The sequence below is a fragment of the Lycorma delicatula genome, chromosome 4 (assembly GCF_047948215.1).
Source record: "Lycorma delicatula isolate Av1 chromosome 4, ASM4794821v1, whole genome shotgun sequence".
In the NCBI taxonomy this organism is placed as follows: domain Eukaryota; kingdom Metazoa; phylum Arthropoda; class Insecta; order Hemiptera; family Fulgoridae; genus Lycorma; species Lycorma delicatula.
Genome location: NC_134458.1, coordinates 175,159,636 through 175,177,166, shown reverse-complemented (window position 1 = coordinate 175,177,166; position 17,531 = coordinate 175,159,636). Strand labels below are relative to the sequence as shown.

At 34.2% G+C, this 17,531-nt stretch overlaps 1 protein-coding gene across 1 annotated transcript in view; it reads right to left on the bottom strand.

Annotated features, from left to right (window-relative positions):
* The window catches only part of LOC142322980 (uncharacterized), a 410,052-nt gene that overhangs the window by 88,176 nt on the left and 304,345 nt on the right, over positions 1-17,531 (bottom strand). The window contains exon 5 of the mRNA XM_075362075.1: positions 14,614-14,948. Coding sequence (XP_075218190.1) covers positions 14,614-14,948 — 335 coding nt within the window. The remainder of the gene's footprint in view (positions 1-14,613; positions 14,949-17,531) is intronic.

The following is a 17,531-nucleotide window of genomic DNA, read 5'->3' as shown; positions in this document are numbered from 1 at the left end:
TACAGTGGCTTTATCTTGTTAATTATCATTACTAATCGCCATGTAACTTGGCGAGGGTTATTATCTTTGCTATGTTCACAGGGTAGCAAAGTTCCCTTTCATTTTTTTCAGAGCTGTGCTCATAAAAATCAATTTTGGTCGAAAAAATTAATCAAAAATAAATTTCTGCAAAATTTTTTATTGTTATTATATATAAATGTGTCAATTATACAATATTTTGGTATATATTTATATGAAAACAATTAGGTAATTTGTTTTATTTTAGAGTAACTTTTTTTTAACATTTTGTCTTGTGTCTTTCTGAGAAATCCATTTTTTTTTTGTAAACTTCATTTGTATTTACTTCTTGATCGTTGGCTAAACTTAATTTATTTCTCATAAGGTTACCCAAGTGTTCATTTTCGAGTTTTTGTCGGTGTTTTGTTTTTATGGAATTCATAACAGAAAACCCACGTTCGCAATTTGCACTGGATGCTTGAAAAGTTCCCATAATGCTATATGGAAAGGAAGTATTAGATGATTCAGGGTTAGTTTGGACAAAGGTTAATGAATCGCTAAACGTCTCGAACAATCCTAGTTTAGTTTTCCCAAGAATTGTAAATTTAAATTGTGAATATTCTTTCCATGCTTTATCTACATCAATGATTTTATTTGCTACAAATGCTGAATATTTTTTTGAAAAGCTGTATTATATTTTGCTTTCAGAAATCAAAATTGTTTCCTGAATTTATTATAATATCACAGCAAATGGCTGCCAATCTTTTAATTCTTCATCTGGAAATCTGTTCTCTAAGTGAACATACACGTTCAATAAATCGAATCATAACTGATGTATCAATATCATTTTGATGTTCCGATAATATATCTCTTACAGTGTCACCCTAAAAGATTTCGTATCCACAAATATGGAGTTTTTAGTTTGTTAATTGTAATTTTTACATACCGATGAGCATCAATAATTATTAAATCACATTTTGTAGATATTGATATATTTGGATGTAAGCTCGTCTAATATATATTTCAGAGAAAATATTGCTACCCGATATTGTGAGTTAGTCAGACGTTTTTCACAATATTTACAAATGAGTCACTGCATTTTGCTATTTGATTTTTAAATACTCAATTAATTTATCTTAATTTTTTACTTCCTTGTATGAAGTAAAGGAAGTATTGTGATCGCGAAAAATTTCGGTTTTCAGATTTTAACGGAAATATCCATTTTGACTAGTTTCGGCGTGATGTCTGTACGTACGTACGAACATATGTATGTATGCAAGTATCGATTCGCATAACTCATAAACGATTAGCTTTAGGATTTTGAGACTTTGGATTTAGGACTGTTGAAACATCTATTTGTGTACCTCCTCTTTTGACTGCAATCGGCTGAATCATGAGTGTCCAAAAATCCAAAATCCCAAAATATTTGGATTTTGGACTTTTTCTTAACTGCAGTAATAAGCCCTTATTGAGAGCTTTTCAACGATGTATGATAAGTGGTACTTATTTTCATTAGTTTCAGAGTTATAGCCAAATAAAATTTGAATTAATAAAATATTTGGATTTTACAAGTGAAGGCACATCGGTTCGAATCAGACTTCATCTCCTTTTTATTTGTAACTGTTTTTTTAAATTATTATTTTTTTAATTAAAGTACATTGATTTAATAATTGGTAACCGGTGATTGTAAAAAAAAAAAACTTTTACAATAAATAATAAACACTCACAACGTTTGTTATGTTTTGAGCTCAAAATTGCCATACACGTACATTGTGAATGACAATGCAATGTGGTGTAAAGAATTTTCACGGATAAATTTTTTTCAGTAGAAAATTAGCTGTTTTAAAGATATACGATTTCAAACCAAGTTGCCTGAGTGTTTGGTGAAGGGGTGGGGAAAGAGTGTGAGAGAGAGCGAGTGAGAGTGAATGAGAGCGATTGAGTAAGTGTTTGTTGTCTGCTAACATGCTTGATCTGCTATTATGGTGATTTACTTGATCCCTCTACGGTATGCATTCAACTCGGCTCTTTATCAGCAAAAAAGTTCTACGGCAGTTTTTCTTAGTGTGAACATAAAGGTGGTATGCTAGGTAAACTACAAATAAAGAAATTATACATTTGTTTATATACAAATTTATAAATTTATGTATTCGCATATGTACTTTAACCTGATATTGATAAGTTCTTTATTTTGTTAAAAAGTTCCTCTCTACAGTCTATATGAATTGAATTTTACAGAATATTTCAATCTAATTTGCAAATAATATAAACGATCGCTTTCCACTTTAGCTTTGTTCTAACATTGTACTGATGTTTATGCTAATCTTATTTGTGAGTGATGTACACGATCACGTTCTAATCTATCGTTTCGTATTTAAATTTGAAGCCATTGTTTTTGATAAACACTGTCTTGAATATTTTAATCTGCAATTGAGTTGTTCACTCAGTTCACGTGTTCTTATAATTCTTCGTTTTTTACTAGTCTCGCCTTTTTTTTCAAAACTTTCATTATTAATCTTTGTTGATCGGTTTTTTCGCTCTATCTTAATCGTTAATTGAGAAATTATCGTTTAATTCAACAATTCTATTTATGACATAATATTATAAGTTCCTATACTTTTAGATTACATAGTGTAACAAAATAATCTTAAATAAAAAATCATTGTTACAAAATCATTTCTTAATTTATATGAATAATTTTATTCATATAAGAAAATAATTACCAAAAACTAAAAGATAAATACTAAGTATAAGATAATGTACGCACAAAAAGGGAAAAATAATATTATTTTAATTTAATAGAAAATAAGATTAAATTATTTTCTTTACAGAATTCATCTATCCTAATGAAAATTAAAAATGAAATGAATTTCTTTACGAAAATCATCCAGGTTAAAATAAAGGATTAATAAGTTTTTAAAAATATACATCTACAATTTCATTTCACGAACAATAAAAGCGTGCAGCATCCTTAATGGTAATGTATAAATAATTATTAATTACATTTAAATATGAATTGTTTTCATGTACAATAATCAAAAGGTAATTCTGAAAAATGTTTCTAAATTCGTATTGCACGACGATTGGCCGTTCGAACGTATCCGACAGGTACTACTTAGAAGAAAAATTATAAATAAGTAGTCAGCTTTACGTAAAGGAACCCAAGGGTAAAGGGGAATGATGAAACACAGGGACTCTGGTCCCCCACAGCTGATAAGACCGAGTCCCAGCAGGTGCAACCTGTAGGTCGCGCTTGTTAGAGGCAGGCGCTTGAAAGACCGAGTCCCGGCGGAGATGACCTTCGGGTTGGCTCCGTTTGAGGCAAGCAATACAAGACCTGGTCCCGGTTTCGAGGGTGGGGTCGCTGGGTATGACTTTGTCTGAACTGGTGGCTTTGCACTGGGGTTAGGCAGGGCAAGGAAATTAAGATCCAACCGGCGGGCCTGCCTGTCATGCCGGACTTACAGCGGGTAGGCTCGTTAGAGTAATGGACACTTCCCCGAGCTGTGTTTATGCTTTACGTTGATCCAGCCCGGGGAGGAGATGAAAAAAGAAACGGGAGATACATATCCCCTATTCATCGCAGAGTCTCGACATCAGTTCGTTGTTACTGGATCTTTCTTATCGGGCAGGTATTTGTCTATTTAATGTCGGTTATATATTTGTTTTCTTTATGAACGGAATTATGGATTGCGTTCCGATTCTTACAGATAAATTTGAAACATCATTACATGGGCTGTCCTTGAAAGCCTTTTTTTTTTTAAAACTCCCCCAAGACGACCAGCCCACGCTAAAAAGCTTAACACAGTCGCCTCAGGGTTTCATGGCAGCGCAGTCTGCCCTCCCTAGCTCGTCCGAACTCGGACATCCCATCGGGATTTCTCGTGCCTCCTCGGAAACATACTAATCACCTCTTCTGGTGATCAGAATTTTTCTCCGCAGAAGAGCATCCTTCCAGTCCCTATTGTACCTGATCAAGACACACATTTCGTTTGCCCTTTACAGTTACGCGTTCCCCCATGCACACCTCGAGGGTCTCCTATGCCATTATCGGGGAGCTCCGACTCACCCACTCTTGCACGTGAGTAGGCCCGAACACCCTAGGCATAGAGGCTACCTTCCTGGCCCCTACACGCATCAAGATGGACTTGTATCTGTCCTCGATCCCCCACGCATTCCCATGACCCCTCATTACTTGTTGCGCCATGCCTTCGCCGTCAGCGGTAGAGCACCGAACACAATATCCCCCACACCATGTCCATCGGTATATCCGGCAGCATAATCCAACAACAACAAAGTAAACACATTTCGACGCCTCTTTTGACATCGAGGGCCGAGTGCACGTCAAGGGAGTTCCTCCTGCCTCTTCGCTGTTAGTACGAGACGAGCCACTCTCTCTAACTCCCTCCATCCATTCTCACTCTGGAGCATGTGTCCGACGATGTTATCTGGTGTTAAGGTCACCGGAATCTGACGTCTCTCGTTCTCCCACCTGACACAGTCGAACCAGGTGTGTTCGGCTGTGTCAGCTGTCGCACACTACCTGCAACCCGCTGTTCTCCTCCTCTTGAAGCGATGCAGATAGCTATCAAAGTTCCTATGGCCCGAAAGTAGTTGAGTGAGGCAGTATCCAACTTCACCATGCTTACGTCCTACCCAAGCACTCACGGAATCAGACGCATAGTCCACCGTCCTACTTTGCTCGCCTCCCACTGTTGCTGCCAGATGGCCATGATCTGCGCCCTTGCATTCTCTTTGTTTACGCCTTCAAACCGCAAGCATCGTTCCTCAGCCAATAGGTCTATTGGCGGCGTTCCCGCAATGATGCAGATCGCGTCATAGGAGACTGTCCTGTAGGCACATGTCACCCGCAGAAGCAGCCTCCTATGAGTGGCCTCCAGCTTCCTCCTGTACTTCTGAACCGCCACTGCCCTTTTCCATGCAGGGGCCGCATACAATAGGACTGATGTCACGGTTGCAGCTATGACTCGTCGACGTTTCTCTCGTGGCCCTATTGTGTTCGCCATCAGCCTCGAGATAGCCCTCAGCTGTTGTTCTGCCTTCTTTATTGCTTCCTCTACATGAGGTCCGAATGAACGGCGCTTGTCCATCCAGACCCCGAGGTATTTGGCCCTCGAGACTTGGCTTATCTCTGCACCATCGATGGTGAAGCGCATCTCTTTCAGTTGGCGTCGACATGCAAGCACCAGCGCCTCCGACTTTTCTGGTGCTATTTGCAGATCGTGAGTCACCATCCAATGGTGCACCATTGCCAAGGCAATTTTCCATTGGCCTCCACCTGCCTCTCCTCCCTTCCTTTGATCAGTAAGGCCAGGTGGTCGGCGAATCCGAAGACTTCAACCCCCTCCGGATAAGCCTGGCAAAGTCCAAACTCCATCATGTGTGATGTTCCACAAAAGAGGGCCAAGCACAGAGCCTTGCGGGACCCCCGCTCGCATCTGAAACACCCGTTCACCAGTACCCGTGAACGTGCACACTTCCCTGTCACTTAAGTAGTTACTAATGATCGCTTGAAGTTGTTCGGAGACTTCTTTCGCCCTCAACGCCTGCCCGATGACCTCCCATGGCAGGCTGTTGAAGGCGTTCCGGACATCCAACAGTATCAAGGCCGGAATCGCTCTTGTCCGCCGCGTACCATTTGCTGCTGCGTCGACAGAGTACATCACCTCACGAATTGCGTGGACCGCTGGCATGCCCTTCCGGTATCCAAATTGACGAGGGGAGAGTCCCCCTTGCTCATGTACCTCTGCCAAGAGCCGCTTTTCCACGACACGTTCATACATCTTGCCCAGTGTACTGAGTAAGCACACTGGACGGAAAGAACCTGGCTGGTCTCGATTCCTCCCCGGCTTGGGTAGAAGTACCAAGCGTGCCTTCTTCCCGCATGATGGGAAAGCACCCCGCGTGAAGGCCTGGTTAAAACAGTCCAGCTCCGTCCACAGGAATGCCCCCACCACCATCTTGGCCACCTCCCCTGGAGTTTTATCCGGGCCCGGACTTTTCTTGGGGTTGAACGCTGCCGCTACTCCCTCCAACTCCTGAAGCGATATTCGCCTTGGCTCTCCTATTGGCGTCGTCTGCCACTCGACGGCCGGAAGTCTGGGGAAGAGTGATTCCACTATTCCGTTGATTTGCTCTCCTGGGATGACTGGCAGTCTCCTTCCCAGCTTTTTGGTGACAAGCTTACACACTTGTTCCCAAGGATCTTCTTGCAGCTGATCAAGGAGACGCTTCCACGACTCACTCTTCGCTCTCAAAATCTCTCGTCTCAGCTTTTTCCTAGACTCTCGCAGCTGTTGGGTCAGCTCTTCTACCTCATTTCTATCCAGCGCCTTACTCCTCTGTAGACGGCGACGTGCCCGCTGCACGTCCGCCCTTACTTCCCTGACTTCAGCGGTCCACCAATAAACCTTCTTCTTGGGGCGTCTTGCTTCTTGAAGTTCAAGGTGGCAGGCCTCCTGGACTGCTGCATCCAGCTCCTCAGGTTCCCACTTGTGATCCTCATTGAATACTTTCGTGAGCCTCCCCTTCAGCTCCTCGAGATGTACTCTGTCAACGTACCACGTCGCTTGACTTCTGGCTGGAAGTGGGCCACTCAACTCTACCCACAATCCCCTGTGGTCGCTCCCTAAGTCATCTGCCAGCATTACGCACTCCTGTACAAGTGAAGCCACCGTTTATGAAGCGTATGCGTGGTCAAGGACCGACCCTCGTTTTCCTCTCCAGAAGGTGGGGGTGTCATCATTGAGGCTGACCAGATTGAGTGAGGATCCTTGAAAGACTAGTAAGGTAATTATATCTTTCTCCCGACAATATAGTCCGTTCTCTGAGGGCCTCTCGATGGTAGTGCTTTTCGATCTTGCAGAAATGCGGCCCTAGTTACAGGATGTGACCCTAGTTACAGGAAGGTGCAATACACTCCGTTCGCCGGAGGAAGTGTATGTGCTAACGATAGGCCAATATAAATTCATGGATTCACTCCACTTAGTAGGAAACTTTTATGATAATTGAAAAAATTGAAAAGCATTTTTTGCTTTCGCTTTTTAATTTAGGATCCAATGGAACACAATCCGAACTAAAAATGTATAAGTCTTCTAACAGGTATTGAATTATGTAAAAAGATAATTCTTTTTTAAAGTAAAATTTTCAGATACTGGAATCATGGAGATCATGTCTCTCAATCCTTCGGTACAGGAGAGGATAACTATAATTGAGACCTATATTCGTTCTGGATCGTTTAAAGGATCACATCAAGTATTCGCTGAAAAATTTCCGAATGCCTGTATTCCAGCGAAGAGTAGAATACACATTTAGTTAAAAAATGCCGTACAACAGGTTCGGTTTCAAATGCAAAACGAACTAGCCAACCTTCCGTTAGGATTCCACAGGCCATTGCCGACATTGAAAGGAGAATTACTGCCTGTTAATGCGCAATTATCCGATAATGAAAAAGAATACAGTTTCTTCCAACAAGACGGATCAACGCCCACATATCAAACGTTTCACTGAATCGTGTTCATGCGGCTTTCACAAATGAACAAGCTGTCAGCACAGGATGTTGGCCTACACTTTCCCCAGAGTTGTCTACTTACAATTTTTTCCTTTTGGGCTACTTAAAGGAGAGAGTTTATGCATCTAATCTCCACAGTATTGATGGAACTGAAAGTGAACATTTAACGAGAAATAAACACAACAACGTTTACAACGTTTTCCGTCAGACGACTCTCAATATGATCAGTCGAGCAGAAAAGTGCATCGATGCCTAGAGTGGTCATTTTGAACATCTTTTGTAACAATAAGCTAAAAAAAATGCAACATTTAAATTTATGTTTTCTTATTCAGTCTATCAGTATCATTTATAAAATTTCATTCCAACATAAGCTACCGATTCTGCAGCGATTACGTTATGGGTTCAGTTTTATGTTGCTCACTCTGTATAATGTACTCGTATATCTATACAATATAACTACTTTTAGCCGGGACAGTAAAAATTAATATGAACTTATATTTTAATTATTTTATAGGTAGATACAAAACCTTTTGTAAATTTATAAAACAGTTATTGAACAAATAAATTAGATAGAGCTAGTTTATAAAGCAATCAAACCACTGCAGATAAAGTGGCTAAAGTTAGTTAAAGTTTATGTCCCCCCTTTCTTATTTATTTTTAATAATGATAATACTATTATTAATATTATTACTTACACAACTATACTATTATTATTATTAGCAGTTATAAACTCCATCAACAACTTCCATATAAATTCTATGTTACAGCAGAAGCTGTTTTGTTACATTATGTTAGATAGCTTCCAGAATCCTTTCATGTTCACAAACTGTTAATAGGGTATAAGTAATGTACAGGAAGATAGAAAGAGACGGTGAGACAGTGAAAGAGAGCGAAACAGTAGCTATCAGGATTGGTCGGAGCTAAGACAAAGTAACGGGGAAGGGAGGAGTTTAAGGCTTACGATCTACAACTTTCTATCAAATTAGTGTAATGGGTGAAAAGACCAAAACTGTGGATAGTTGTCGGATGGACTTTGTTTAAACAGGAAATATTCATTCCTTCATTATGTTATAGTTTAGATCTTTATAGTGTACTCTGCAATGAATAAAATTATTGTTAAATATTGTATTTCTAAAGAGTAACAAACAGTATTTCATATAAAATTCCGTATAGAATTCAATTTGTAAAAAGCTAATAATATTTTTCAGTATAAAAAGTTAATATAAGTGAATTTATAAGGGATGTCATTAAAATATATAAGTTTTTCTTAAAAAAAGATAAAAACATTAAATGTATACAACAATCTTTTACTTTCCCGGCGAATATTTAAGGGGAGAGTATGGTGATCATGGTAAAAATGAGATATTGGGGTTTTGCAAATTTTTACGTTTTTGGGTGCAGCTAGTTCGTCTAGACAAAAAAAACAAAAACCAACACACACATATATATATATATATATATATATATATATATGTAGGTATGTGCGTACGTATATACGTAGATATGTTGAAACTGTTTTTGGCGTTATCTCAGGATTGACCAAACCAATTTTCTTCAAATCTGGCTCAAATATTTCTATATATGAAGCATTGATCATATTCTATTTTTTCAAAATTCGTTAATGGGATGGGGGATAATCGCAAAAAAACAATTTTTATTTTTCTTCAGAGGCATTTTAGAAAAAAACTTTATTATAACTGATTTTTACCTACAATGCGTATATAAATAATCCAATATTTTTTTTAAAAATCCATCCCCATCTCTTAAAATTGAAATATATGTTCTTCTGCTCTATCTGACTTCGGTTTAAACATTTTTCAAAAGTGTTTTGAAAATTTATACTTCATATACAGAGCTATCAAGAAATGTCTAACAAAAAAATTTAATTATAGACTCCGGATCTAAAACGCAGAAAATGTTTTTTTAAATTTTATTTTTCTTATTTTTACCTATATTGAAGATTAATTAGATTTAAAGAAAACTACTTAAGCAAATTTTTTAAGCTTTACCTATATATGAAATTTTTATATAAAATTTTTTCTTAAAATTTATTTCCCCATCTACAAAATATACATCCTGTTTTTTGGATCTAAATCTTTTAATTTTTATTATTAAAAAGTTTTATTTTGTTTTTTTCATCACTTAAAGGGTTATTAAAATTAAGGTAGCTTTGGAACCTATATTTTATTCCGGACCAAAATGAGAAGCAATTTATTTCATTAATTTCATAAAACTTATACACTATTTTTAATATTTTTAAACAATAATCTTTTAATTTATTTTTTATAATTAAATAAAAATAACACCCTTACTATGTTTTTTTTTTTAACTTCCGAGACCACCATTAAATGTTGCTTCAGAGGATAAAATGAATGATTTGTAGCGTATGAAAATGCCATGACTGTCCGGGATTCGAACCCGGAACCTCCAGATAAAAGGCTGAGACGCTACCACTCGCGCCACGGAGGCCGGCCAAACTGTTTGAAATGTAAAAACTTCACTTTACAATGAAAAAGCTATGCAAGGTATTCTATGACTTGAATGGAGTAGCCGAGAAAAGTTTACATACCCTTTTAACTCAAATTTTGTGATACGGGGACCTGTAAGGAACGAATCTCCCTGCCTCTTGACCAAAATTAAATCACATTAATGACTCATATACAGAAATCTTTGTTCCAAATTTAATCCATAGCTCTTTCATCGGTCTGGATATATCAAACAAAAAACAGGAAAAAACAGATACAAACGTAAATTCTTTTTGTTTTTTTTTTTATGTTAGAGATCTGAAAAAATTCCGACTTGTAAATCAGATTAGCCTTATAGTGCGCTATAAATACAGAAAAACTTATAGCCTGAAAATTAAAATTGAAGACTCGTTTATTGTTAAAATAATATGCCTACAATATTTTTTCTTCAATATTTTATAAGTAGGCATCAAACTAAAAATAAAAGACCTTGTATTACAAGAAGTATGATTTAACTCTTGAAAATGATTAACTTTCAGAAAAAAATAGTTTGTTAAATTTAGAACCTTACTTGCGTAATTTCTGGAGAATACATTTTCTATGAGTGAGATTGATTGAATTAATTGATTTGTATACCAAATTTTTGACCAATTTTAGCAGCTTTTTTTAAATAAATTTTAATAGAATAAAAAATCCACATTGTAAATTTGTAATAATATTTCCTCCAAATAATATTTCTTAAACGCAGATTTTATTGTAAACAATACTAAACTAAAGAAAAAAAGGTTATTCATATTTTTAATAATCTTTTTGAAAATTAGATATTAAATATTATTAATATATTTAATATTTATTACAGATATTAAAATATGCGTTAAAGATTATCAATTTTTGAAAATATCAACTTAAAATAAAACCTGTTCAATCTGGTAACAGTGATTAACTAATTAGAGTTTTTGAGTTTGATTGCCGGCTTTTGGTTTGTAGATATATAAGCCACCGGGTTGGTCTAGTGGTTAACGCGTCTTCCCAAATCAGCTGATTTGGAAGTAGAGAGTTACAGCGTTCAAGTCCTAGTAAAGCCAGTTATTTTTACACGGATTTGAATACTAGATCATGGATACCGGTGTTCTTTGGTGGTGGTTGGGTTTCAATTAATCACACATCTCAGGAATGGTCGAACTGAGAATGTACAAGACTACACTTCATTTACACTCATACATATCATCCTCATTCATCCTCTGAAGAATTATCTAAACGGTAGTTACCGGAGGCTAAACAGGAAAAAGAAAGGTTTGTAGATATATGTAAATAACTAATATATATATAATTACCTATCGATTACATAATTATTGTAAAAATATTTAGATAGAAATTTTCGTAATTATGTATGTGGAAAGTTGATTTTACTAGAATCATTAAATTGAGTCATTCATTCACAATAAAAAAAAAATAATATAAAAAGATTGGTAAATATGTGCAAAAATATTAATACAATCTTGCCACAAAAATTATAATTTTTTGTACACACCTCTCACATTATTAAGATTATTTTTTAAGATTTTTAAAATTATGGTGAATACATTTTTAAAAAAAAGGAAGAAAAATCCGCCGGTTCAGTCACAGGATGTTTAAATAAAACCCCTTGTTTTTAATAACTATTTCTTCTACAATAATAAACGTAATATTTGTATTTATCCTGTTTGTAATTTTTAATTAGTTAAGATTTAATTTACTTAATATTACAAAAATAATAAATAAAAAAGGAGTGACTGACAGAAATATTAAAAACGACCGGTAATTTGTGAAGTTTTATATGAAAAATTTCAGTAAAATCTGTAAAGTTGGATATATATAAGTGTTAAGTGACGGCACGACATGATGAAGATAATGTACATTATTATATATTCCAAGAAGATTGTCTTCAGTATGTTTATATAAAACAGAAGGGAACTGTGTCAGTATAAGTTTGTTTGTATACGCCTCGACATAAAGAGAGATAGTCTTGTGATAAAGAGAGGATGAAAGAGAGTATGACGGAATGAAAAAGAGAACGGGGTGAAAGGAGTGAAAAGGATACGGTGGTCTGGTCGGAGCAATTCATCTTGAAGGGCGATAACTCGTCTTTCTCGAGACTCACCCTTCCCGACCGAGTTCAACAGTGCTACTCGGCTCATCCCTCTGTGTATTTCATCTCGTCAGTAAAATGTGACGTGCATAAAATGAACCGAGACCCGCCACTTCAGTCATGATTGCTACTCCTGCTGAGCTAAGTCGAGGCAAACCGACAACTACAGCAATAATCTGCTTCACCGACTTCTGTTACCACTACAATATAAACCACCCTTCATCTATAACAATTACAATTGTTAGTATCACCGATGTACTACGTCAACAGAAGTCTTCATCAAAATAATACAACCAAACTTATTTTACACGTCAAAAATTATTTCTTTTTAAGTATAAAATATGATGAATGTAGAATATAAATACGTTTTTTTCTCTACCCGCTTTTTTTAAACGAGAGACATATTTAAGATTTTAAAATACATGTTCTTTATAAAAAAAGACTACAAAATGGCAATTTTGCTTTCCTGGCTCCGACCATCATGCACTATAATATCTTGATATTAACTTTAGCTAACTTTTATTGATATGTCATTATGATACGATTTTAAAAATTGCCAATATTTATTTTTAAACAAGAAAAAAATATTTAATATTATTTTCTCTTACAGATCTCAAATACTGAAAAAAACCTGTCTGTTTGAACAAGGCAGTCTGGACTCTTATTTTGAATGAGGGCTATTAAGATGCAGTAAATGGCAGTATATTAGATAAAATGTCATAGGACTGCATCAGAATATCCCGAGAGCTTCTGATTCTTTAGTTCTTTCAGCGGTTCAGTTCAGAATTAATATACTTTCTCACTAATTTGCACGTATCAAAAATTACAGATTTCTGAATGACTAGGTAGAGGCTAGATGAAACACCTAGGGTTTTCAATTTCAGGTTTTTTAGAGTGTGTGGAATATCACCTAGTTTGCCGATAATTACGGATTCTACTTTTACTTTATACTGATCCCATATTTCCATGATCTCATTTCCCAAGTAGTGGTGTCTGGAAGTCTTTTCATTGTCTCCTCTTCATATTGGAAACCACTGGTATGGTAAAGACAGTAATCAGGTGATCTTTTACTGTTTCTTGACTACAATGATTCAGGGCGATTGTGATTCACTGGTCTATCTGTGAGGACAGTGCGATTGTAATAAATTTTACAGCAATTGTTCTTCATTAGAGAAAGCATATCGATATCGGTCTTTTCAAAGATTTCTTGATTCAGGGTGATGTTTTTGTGTAGAACTGTTGATACTGTCGATTGTTGGGGCGTGACATAGTTGACAGCGGTTTATACCGTGACATCCTTGACTATGTGCTTTCGATAATTTAGTGCGCCAATAACAGAATCCTGAATCAGAAAAGAAAATCCTGCAATTCCAACAAACAGATTAAGGAAGGTTTCAATTCAATCTATCGTCCAGAACGGATTTGACCAACCACCCATGAAGCATGAAGCCCGTCGTTTATTTGCTCGTCATTGGTCTATTCTTTTGTCATCAGTCTCAGTGTCTCGCAGCGGTTGGAAGTTAAACTTTGCAAGAAAATTATATTTATTTGTGAGATTAATGTTATTATTAAACTGCATACTATATATTAAAAAATAAGCGTAAACATTTATACTACCACAGAAAAAAAAGGAAATCCATTTTTTAATTCAAGAGAATAATCATAAATTAATACCAGTATTTAGCAAAAAATTATTTCTAACAATCATTTTATTCTTAGTAAAACAAATGTCCGGTAGAATGTTATGTAAAGCGAACGATCTTACAGTATATTAACGAGGTTTACAAAAAAAAAAAAGATTATTTCTATTCATAAAAACAAGAAAAGGTCGTAGAGAAATTAGGAGAGGTAGGCACAGACGTAAAAATAACAGATGTCAAGTGGATGAAAAAATTACAGGAAAGAATTATAAAGAAGCCTATAGCAAATGCATTTGAAAATAGGTTTCAATGAAAAAGAAATGAAGGAAAAGGAGCAGAGGAGAGAAAACAATGAAGGAGAATGTAGAGAAGATGAAAGAAAAGAAGAATAGAAAAAAGTGGACAAGGAGGAGAAAGGTGGAAAACGGTGAAGGTGATAGAGAAACGTGTTCAGAAAAACGAAGGAAGATTACAGGAAAAAGAAAAATAAAACGAATAAAAAATAACGAGTAGAAAGATAATAAAAACGAAAGAAGCAGAAAGAAGAGGAAAATGGGGTGGAACAAAGAAGAAGATAAGTGCAAATGGAGGATGAGAAAGACAATGGAGATGGAAACGGGGAAGACAAAGGTGAGTAAATTATGTAGCGTACTCAAAAACCAGAAAGGAAAGCTCTTTTGTTTCTAGCTAAATTATAATAAAATTATAACAAATGAAAATATTTCTTAAATACTAAATAAATTTATCTACGGTTGAAATAGAAATTCATTTATTAACAATAACTAATATTATTATAACAGATTCATAATGTACAATAGGAATCTTTTATCTACGTATAAAAAAAATTCTTACCTGAGAACTCTTTGACTCCTGTCGTATTTAACGATTTGATCCTTAATGTGAATCTTATGAGAATTTCTTTGTCTCACAGCTAACATAGCATGTTTACCTCTCGGTACAGCTCTGTGTTCTATACGATAATAACATGTTACGTTACGTGGATAAACGCCAGGGTAGTTAGGTGATTGTATACGGCAAGGCCTCATATCACAGCGATCTAATACTCTGTCACAATAACTACCTGGAACTAGTTCACCTCTCCAACTGCTGTTACCATATCTTAAATGAGCTTCGTTCGCTCTAAGTAATTTGTATGATAATTTGAAGTCAAAATTATAACCGATACCCTGAAAAAAATAAATAAAAAAATTAACTTTCTAAAGTTTTATCTTAAGTAATACTATATAAACATAATTTTTTAAGCTGTTATTACAATAGATTGTTCAAAGCTATTCACAAATTGCGTGATGAAAATTTTACTAATTTTAATCACTAATTTTATCCCTTCCTGATAAAGCATGACATTTTCTAGTTTCTTCCGTTACAGAATTGCGTGTTACCTAAAATAAAATCCCCTTAAAAGAAATTTTAATAATTTCAAATTGGATAACGAAAATATAATAAAACTTATTATTTTAATTTAAAATATTTATAAGCAAATGTATTACTTTATATTATTAACGAATAATTATTATATCATTTCAGTCGCACGTCATTAAACATTTACAACATTTAAATGATTAATACAAAGTAAAATTTAACATAACAGAAAAAACTTCACGAGTGCAAGATTCATTGTGACAATTAAACAGCAGATTTAAAATTTAACTTTTAAAAACTCTAAATTCAAACTAGATACATACATTTTTAGAATATATAGGAAATCCATTAAAATGATCAATTATCGGTAACACCACCCCAAATAACTTTCTTACTTACATTTCATCTTCAAATACACGATCTTTTTGTCAAGTGGCAATTATGCCAAAGAGCTCACCACAATAAGAAATCTAGCTTAGTTTGTAGGCTATTAATCTGAGCTAGATTTCATATATGCTACTCCATACAAAAATTATGAAAAAAATAAAAAGTACATATAGTAATAAAAAAAATTCAAGAATTTACTTAATATTAATCGACGGTCATATAAAATATTTGAGGTATTTAAAATTTAAATTAAGAATCATACAAGCCTTAGTACAGTTATGGTAATTTATATCTGTTGAATATTTTAAGGAAAACCTATTTTTTCCGAAAAAAATATGTTTTTAATAAAAAGAAATGTATTTTAAGCAAGATGAAAATTAATAAAAAAAAGATAGAGTTAAAAATAGTTAGAAAAATGTTTAGAAGTTTACCAATACACGTTTGAAAAAAAAAGAAACGAAATGAAAAAAATGCTAATTTTTTCTAATATATCTAGACAAACTTTCAAGACAAACGTAAGAATTTCGAAGTTTATTAAAAGCAAAACATATTTATGCAAATAGTACATTAGAAGTGGCGAACTTATCAACAGGACTCCAAGGTTGTCAAACTTAACACTTCTGGACTAATTCTTGTGGGGTTACTTGAAATCATTAGTATGTTTATAATATATGTTGAAAGGTGTAATAGAGAAGAGTTATTTAGAATTCTCAGTGCGGTATAACTAATACAAAACAACCCCGTTGAGATACGGAAAGACACCAAAACCATTGTTCATCGGGCATACTGCTATGTTCACTGCGGCGGAGTATATTTTCAACAATTTATTTAATTTTTAATTGGTTGTTTTTAAGGTTTGTTTTGTATTTGCATTTTTTCAAAATAATTATTTTGTTTTGTAATACTGAACGTTTTGTTTCGTTTAATACCTGGTTAAAATTCTCCACAGTTTGACATATTTTGTTTTTAATAAAATTTGTAATTTTTAGGTTTGTATTTAGTTTCTGTAGACTAATTCACACAATTTTACTCAAAACAAAATTCTCTGCAAGTTTTGTTTAAAATTTTTATGTGTTTATTACCCATTTAACAAAGTTATTTTCCGCCAAATCTAAAATAGTGTGTTTTCAGATCCAATCTTTTGTCTTTTGACTCCAGATTTCTTGAAAATACTAAAAATACAATCCTAAGACCTTTATTTTCAATTTACCAGGTCAGATTTCATATAAAACCATTAAATGTACCCCTTAGTTTTGATCTGAATAATTACGGTGTGTATAATTTTACTAAAGGTGTAGAAACCAGAGAGAAATTTTTCACTAGCCGACAGTCGTTAATGAATCGTTTCCGAACTATGTTTATATGAAATTTATTTTTATTTTCACCAGTAGAACATGTGCTCAAAGTTTTTTTTCATTCTTCGTGAATCAAGTTATACAAATCTTGTGCTAATCTGGAGAACCAAGATTCTTATTATCATAATAAAAATGGACATACAAAAAATTTTTTAATACTATTATAGATACTTAAATAACATAACTTTGTTTTTAAAATTTTCATTTAGATGAAATTTTAAAATTATGGAAGCTTGTAATTAGGTTTTACAAGTTGTTATGATTAATGTAGTGTAATTTTAATGATTATTATGTATTTTGTAAAAATTCAGTAAGTATTTTAATATAAAATATTAGTTTTGGATACTAAAGATGATTTTTTTCTTTACTGATTTTGTTTAGATAAATTTTTTTTAAATTATGATTTACAAGATCATTGTTTTTTTTAAACTATCCTAAACTTTACTTATGATAATTATTTATTTTTTTGGTTATTTCTTTAGATTAATTATTTTTTTATTTGTTCGTAGGCATTTCCTTTTATGTCTTTTAGGACTTGAATATCTATTACTTTATTCTTTTTTTTATTTTTGGATTCATGGGTTATTTTGATTTTGATTATTATTTTTTGGTTATTTATTTGGTTTTTGGAGTTTGTGATGGTGTTTT